At 38.1% G+C, this 7,558-nt stretch overlaps 1 protein-coding gene across 2 annotated transcripts; it reads left to right on the forward strand.

The window, feature by feature from the left end:
* Window positions 1–1,236: 1,236 nt before the first annotated feature.
* Window positions 1,237–5,502, forward strand: LOC132798364 (uncharacterized). 2 transcript variants are annotated; one of them, XM_060810184.1, is made up of 7 exons: window positions 1,238–2,700; window positions 3,376–3,824; window positions 3,889–4,220; window positions 4,272–4,788; window positions 4,841–5,113; window positions 5,167–5,316; window positions 5,367–5,502. In XM_060810184.1, exons 1-7 carry the CDS (start codon window positions 1,281–1,283, stop codon window positions 5,466–5,468), a joined length of 3,243 nt encoding a protein of 1,080 aa, XP_060666167.1. In that variant the 5' UTR covers window positions 1,238–1,280; the 3' UTR covers window positions 5,469–5,502. The 2 variants fall into 2 exon arrangements, with proteins under 2 accessions (XP_060666168.1, XP_060666167.1); XM_060810185.1 differs by lacking the exons at window positions 5,167–5,316; window positions 5,367–5,502 and having other exon boundaries at window positions 1,237–2,700; window positions 4,272–4,784; window positions 4,841–5,060.
* The last annotated feature ends 2,056 nt before the right edge of the window (window positions 5,503–7,558 follow it).

The raw sequence follows: 7,558 nt of genomic DNA on the forward strand, positions 1-7,558 counted from the left end.
TAGTAAACAACCTACAAGACAGGCCAACACGGCCGCCCACCCCACCTCAAACGCCATCGCACCGCAGGCGGGCGTTTCGGTTTGGGGCTCAGCTGACAGGCGAGCTGTCAAAGCGGATTTTAGAGCACTCGCTGCCAGGCAAACAAAAACATACAAAAACAAACAACATAATCAACGCATTCAGCTCGAATGCTGCATACTCTAACTTTAGTGTAGCCAATGACATGTTGAAAATAATTGTGGACAAAACACTTGAATTAAAGGTGGAAGTGTATAAAAATGCTTTTAAGAGATCATTACCTTGAAAATAACAAATAAACTTATTTATTAAAAATAAAAAAAAAAAAATAAAGTTGAAAAATACATTTGAGTTAATCTATCAATGCAATAATAAGAAATAAAGTTAATGAAGTATAAGGTTATTCTTTAATGAAGTTATTCATTAACTTTATTCCATTCACTACATTACAATGATTTTTATGTTTTCAACCATCTTTTTCAATAACTTTATTTTTTCCACTATTAAAAAAGATGGTAAAATAAATAATTGAACAAATTATTATGATTTAACATTTCTAAAATTGCGTATACTTAATCTAAAATTTCTATGTATCTAGCCAAAAGAAAATTGGCCCAAAAAGTATGCTAAGAGTTTGTTCCTATAATATTTTATGAACTGATACCTAAATATTGCCGTAAATTTGCATTTGCACGCTGATGTACCGTTTTGCGGCGAGAGTGTCACAAACATCAACAGCGAGCTATGATACCTCGTATATTGCCGTGATGAAAACTACAACTACAAACACCTGTCGTAAGTTGAGTGTTGGGCAAAAGGGTTCAAGTACGTGTCTCGTTTGCTGTTTTTGTTGCTGCTGTTTGCTGTTGTTGTTGTCGTTGTTGGTTTTACTGCTGTTGGTTTGGCCTTGGCCAAAATGCATTGTTGCTGTCGTGTTACTGTTGCTGGCTGTACGTGCTGCTGTTGATGTTGCTGTTGCTACTGCTGTTTTGTGGTTACATTTTTGACAAGTGCGTGCTCGACACAACGACGACAGCAGAACAACAAGCGGAGACCTTATGTAATACCACACACACACCTAGGTGTAAACATGAATACATATTTAATTTTCATTAACACAAAACTTGAAATTGTAGCCACTTGGCCTAATGAAACACGCGCTCAACTGACGAACAAAATCCCAAGCTTGAGTTTGTCCTACAATTTGTTATTGACAAACATTGACACAACTGTCACAAGTAGTAGCCAAAACTTTAGATTCATGACACATATAGTAAATAAAAACAAAGACAAAATGGACTCTGCGAATGGCAAAAGAGGATCAACTCTGATACGCCTACCACGAAACACGCGACGCAAGAAATCCATATGCTACAGCAAACGCGCCTCAAAGGTATCGCCCGATGTTCCCCTACCCAAAGAGACGCCACAACGAGTATTCCTCTATATGAAATTGAACAGCATTGTCAATCTGCCGGTGGCACCATATCCACTAGAACTGCATCTCTATCATGTGCAGCAAACGCTGCAAAAGATGTCCGAACACTACACGACCGAAACCATTATCTACTCCCATGAATTCGAGATGGAGCGACCCGCATTCGCCATGGGCATCATACAGGACAGCATTGATGATCTGAATGTGTTCAGCGACAATCCATTGGTTGTCTCTCTGTATCAACGCATTCCGCGTCATCGTCGCAAGGAACTGAAAACCGTGACGGAAGTGCGAACCGAAACTTCGATAATGCGAGTGTCCACGAAAACGAAACAAAAAGTTAAAATGTCTTCAGATCCTGATCATTACGTTTCGTCTGAGGGACAACACTCTACACATATTGTGGACATGGCAGCCGAAGCTTGGGGAAATGCATCGGGAGATGGTGTTGCCATATTGGGAGAGGCATGTGATGAAGAAGACGATGATGATTTTGTTGAGGAGAGGCTAGAATTCTTATCACGCGGCCATTGCGATCTTTTGCAACTGTTTCAATGCAAACGGTTTATTGCCAACATTCCCATCATGCTGTATGCCGAATACGATCGCATGCTGGAGACAACGACTAGCCAGAAAATCACCACTACTAGCGAATGGCATATGTACTCCATACTGCCGATACTCAAGAAATTCCACTTTACCAATCTCGTATTCGTCACTCTCGAGTCGATTTACAATGCACCCGAGGAACTACATCAACGTGCCGGACATTTGGGCATAAATATATCGATACGTTCCACTGAGCCGGACCCCGATCTAGATATGGAATATCACGTTATTCCATTCTGCACTTTCTATGGCTTCATCTCACAGATTATTGGCTATCAAAACACCATCATTGTGTGGGAGAGTATCAAGCGAGATTTGCTAAATGATTCGCGCTGCAAGTCGAGCAACAATCAAATGGAAACGAGTGCATACATTAAATTGCCACGCTTATTGCGCGATCTGTTGACGACACCGGGTGTGGATATGAAGATCGATGAGATCAATCAATTTGCAGACTATGCACTCATCAACAACTCGCTGCATCGCTATGTGATGACCACAGACATGCGTGAGGTGCTCGAGTCTGCTGTGCTGCACAATCAGTATGTACTGCTGCTGCAGCTCTACGATGAGACGCCGGACAATGTGCTCTACGAGGGCGTCATTAACCCGAGTGTCTTTGGTTATCCAGAGGGTGAGTATAGGGTATAATTGAAATGCAAAGCATAGAGAATAAATGAAAATTATGCTTTATAGTCGGAGAGCAGTATATCCACTTTCGAAATATTGCTAGTATTTGTTGATTGATAAACAAATAAAAAAGATATCGAAAAAACGACAAAAAGAGGCTCACTTATCATTTAACAAGAAAGTAAACAAAGTGAATTAGAAATCAAATTTTTATTTATCTTCAATTTCAATTCATCCTGTTATAATCCTACTTTAAGTCTTACTTTAACATTGAAAAAGATTCTTTTTATAACAATTTATAATTCGAGACATAAATTATACGAATGATGAGAGGTAATAATTCATGGATATAATTCCTTGACTAAGAGAACGTTAGCTCTTTCAAGTACAGATAATCTTAATTCCTATTTAATATTGCATTTACAGACTTCCTCATTTCCTAACGAGTTTTTCTAGTTGTACATTAGAGGAATTAACTTCTTGCTCAAAAGATTGTTGGCTTCTCACTTACTTTACAAAAAACATTTCATTCTTACTTAATACTTGTTTTGTAGTCTTCACCAATTCAAATTAGTTTATTAACAAAAAATGAGAGAGTGTACAATTCATTTGCTTCAACTTAGACATTCTCATTTTTTTCTTTAATAATCTTGTTTTTAATTTCTTGTTCTACCCACAGTCACCTCCTGTCGCTTTGCCAGTGTGCTTTCCCCCGTCGTGCGAAGGACGGAACGAAAGACAAATCGTTTAACAGAATCATCCGAACCGGAATCGATCATGTTTTCGATTATAAAGATATGCTTTTTCCAGCCTCTAACCAAGCGCAACGAACGCTTAGATGTGTTCAATGAAAATCAAATGAAGTGCGCCAAGTTGCGACTCTGCATGGGTCCAGAATTTCCGAATGAGAGCTTAAAGAGTCGCGATATTATCAAAGAGTTGTATCGCAATTTCGACGAACTGATCAAAGAGCTGATAAGTTTCATGGTGAAGAATGATGTGACCAGCATTGAAGATAAGCCTCATAATTTCTGTTGTCATTTGAATAACCTCAGGAATTTGCTTGTCGACATTTGCGGTTCCGATTTCAATGTTCGCATGCCAACCAAAACGAATTTGGAGTTTCGCGTAAGTTCCTAAGTGAGTGAGTGAGTGAGTGTATTTGCCAAACTGTCTGCATTTGTATCGACAGGAAATGCTGACGCATATGCACAAGGAGCTAATGGAACGCATTGAAGGACTGCTGATTGCCTGCAGCTGGGAGAGTCTGAGCAACTGTGTGCTCAACTATGATAATGAGTGCACACGAACCATTCGCCTCATGGAGGAATATCGCAACATGTGCATCATGGGTGAATGTGCGATGGCCAAACAGATATTCAACGAACTCAAGTCGAGTTGCAATGCGAAAATACTCTTGAATTTCTATGTGTTTCTCACATCGGTTGAAAATCTCAACTTCGAACAGGCGACCAACTACTTACGTCATCAAAAAGAGAGCAACTGGAGTGGCGAGTACTTTGTGTAAGTTTTAATGCATTAAATACTTCTTTTATTAACTATCTTTATTTGAAGCTGCCTTTTGGAGTTATACGTCAATTACAAAATGCATTTGAAGGTAGAGGAAAATGAGGGTGAGGCATATAGCAATCTATTGGAACAGTTGCGCATTTTCAGCATACAAAACAACTTGGATCGTGAAGTCTATGTGTTGTTGTATTGCTATTACAAGCAAAAGAACTATTTGCCAGGCATGGAGTTCACACGCTGGCAGTACGAGAATCTCTACGATGTGCCACGCAAGATTATGCCGCTTATACCACGATCACTCTATCAGTCCTTTATACCCGTTGACTTTCAGATGCGTGGCCAGCTGATGCATGCTCATAGGTTCTACGAAGTCTTCAAGACATTTGCTTGCTTGGGCGCTTATGGATTTGCTGAAATTATCTTTGCCGAAATTGCCAGTGAATTCACCACAATCGAGGCATATTTGATAACGACAACTTTGAAGATTTTACAGGGTGAAATTGACAAGAACTTTGTGGTTAAACGCATCACCACGGACAACACTGTGTTCGGTAAAATGTTGGTGAGTTTGAGAGGAGAAAACTTTGCATACAATTTATACATTTTCTATTTAGGGTTATTACCAAGCACATATCAATGGGAGTGTCGAGTATTCACGGCGACGCTATGACGAAGCAATCAAACATTACAAGGATCTATTGAGCATTAATCTGACAGAAGACGAAACGCGTTTCATATTCTACACGAGTCTCATGCGCTTGGCTCGCCTGAGTTTCGAAAGAGAAGACTACGAACTTGCCGCACAGGCTTATGAAATGTGCACTCCATACAGCAAAAGGGATAAGAACTTTGTGGCTAACTATGGCAGAGGATTGGCTCTGTACTATGTAAGTTTTGTTCTACATTAATTAACATAAATTATCATTAATTTTATCTATAGCAAAATAAATTGGAAGATGCCATTGAATATCTGTCGAGGAGTACGGATAATGATATCTTTGTACCTGATCCATGGGGCTATTTAGCAGTCATTAATCTGCGTTTAAATCGCAACAAGTCCGCTTTGGACTGCTGGAAAGTGGCCAAAATGGTATGTGAAATACCCAATAATTAAAGTTGATTCACTTACTTTAATTGCAGCATCCGGAAATGCCTTTAAATAATCGCATCTATGAGGAGCTGGAGAAAATTAAATACTCCGATGTCTGTTTGCTGGTGGAAGATGATTGCATGATGATTTAAAATTGTTGAGCAGCGTAACATTCTAGAAATAAAAGAGAATAATTAATAATTTTAATATGTTTTCTTCTTTATAGTTTAGTTGTCGTACATTTGAAACTTTAAGAAACTTGTTCACCCAACTCTTCGCGTTCAAGACTTTCAGTTATGGTCGATCGCATCTTGACTGTTTTAGGATAAGTTTACCGCCATTTGAGACACTGTTTACAGTGCGTTGTTTATTTAGTAAATGTTTTATGTGTTCTGTTGGTAAGTGGGCGGGATTTTTGAACAATAAACACTTCAACAAGTTGACTCTTTTGGGGGTAAGCAAAGTCGTTGCAAAGTCCACATTTATGTGCTCGCAAGTGTTGCATATTTTTGCGTTGGCGTTGGCGTGGCATTTTTTACGACTCCCAAACATACAAGCAGACACACGCATCCATGTTTTATTAGACACGGTAGAGCCATGAAGTGCTCTCGTACTCTCTCTTCATATTTTACACAAGTGCTAAAAAGCGTGCTCTAAAAAAATGCTCAAACTGAGCATCTTCAATATTATATGATACACAGTTTCAAGATGAAAAACATTCAAATGTTTACGATCTAGTGCATCATAATCATAACGAAGCATTGTGGCTAATTTTAGAGTTCAAGCCGAAAGCATTCAGCATGCAAATGTTGAAAAAAACAAAACGATTAAAATCGATTTTTAAATGTGCCGCGAGCAATTAAATGCAGACAACTCGCTGGACCAAGTATAGTATAAATGGTTATAAATTGAATGGCATTTGGCAAAACTGCGAGGCAAAAGAAAGTCCATTCATTTGATTAAAATACACTCTGACCAAAGTCAGCGTCAAACCATTTTTTTGTTTTGTTTTTTTAAATGAAACTTGCAGGAAAGTTTTCACATAAATATGCGCACTACGTATACGCCACGTAGACGAAAGTGCACCGCACAAATGAAGCAGCAAGAGTTTGCAAAAGAGGCACCAAAAAGGAAAACCAAAAAAAATTAACACTTGACCTGAACTTTACGCAAAGTGCGCAAAGTGGCACAAACCGGGGTCAGCCAACTGCTGTTGCTCCCTGTTGCTCTCCCATTCGGCTGCATCAGCGGTGACTATATAAAAATATATTGTAAATTTATAAGCTGCAAACTATAAACATTGGAAATGAAAGTGCTCGACCATCGCAGCAGATACTTTTACTTTTGCGTTGAGCCCTGGCTTGAAACTTGCAAGACTTTAAATTATGCCACACAAAGCAAACACGCGAAAATTATTAAGAGTATGGAAATACACTTTCTAGAGCATTGGTATAATGAGATTCAATTTGACATATATTAAAGTGGGCAGAAATTACTTTAAGCTTTTAAAATACATTCAAGCTAATATTAATTAATATGTCCGGCGCAATTTTTACTAAGAAGAAATTAATATGTAAGAATTACTTTAAATACCCATCAACATTCCAAATATTTAGTAGTAATAAAGTTGCTGTTTATAATGGAAAAGCAAACATGAAACTAATTTTTTTAAAACTTCATTTTATGTTCCTAAAAGAAATGTACTTCTATGGAATAATATACATTTAACACTATCAAAGGTTAAATTGCAGTTAAGCAGTTTTATAGTTATCACTTTTTTTTTTATAGATTTAAAGATTTATTTATTACCATAATAATACATTATAGGGAACTCTAGCTAATATAATAAGAGCGTAGAGTATACACTATTCACCAAGGGCGTATTTTTTCGTTATTATCATAATGTGGGTCAGCATTAGTGAAATTTGCATAGCATACTTTTGGGCTGCTTTAAATAAGATGCAACGCATTCATTGGCGTTACTTTACTTCCCACCATAAGCCAAAAGTGTCAAAGGCGCCAAAGCTGCCACACACACACATAGTCACTAGATAGACAAAACTATGCTTAAAATGCAACGTTCACATCTTTAATATAACTTAATCCTTGTGTGGTAGAGTGTATGGAAAATATGTGAATGTGTGTCTCGTTGTGTGTGTTGTAACTTACGAATTATGGCGTTAATACCATTGTGTGCTTATGAGCGTGGAGGCAACTATCCCTTTCTCTCATTCTTCCTCTC

The sequence above is a fragment of the Drosophila nasuta genome, chromosome 2L (assembly GCF_023558535.2).
Source record: "Drosophila nasuta strain 15112-1781.00 chromosome 2L, ASM2355853v1, whole genome shotgun sequence".
In the NCBI taxonomy this organism is placed as follows: Eukaryota; Metazoa; Arthropoda; class Insecta; order Diptera; family Drosophilidae; genus Drosophila; species Drosophila nasuta.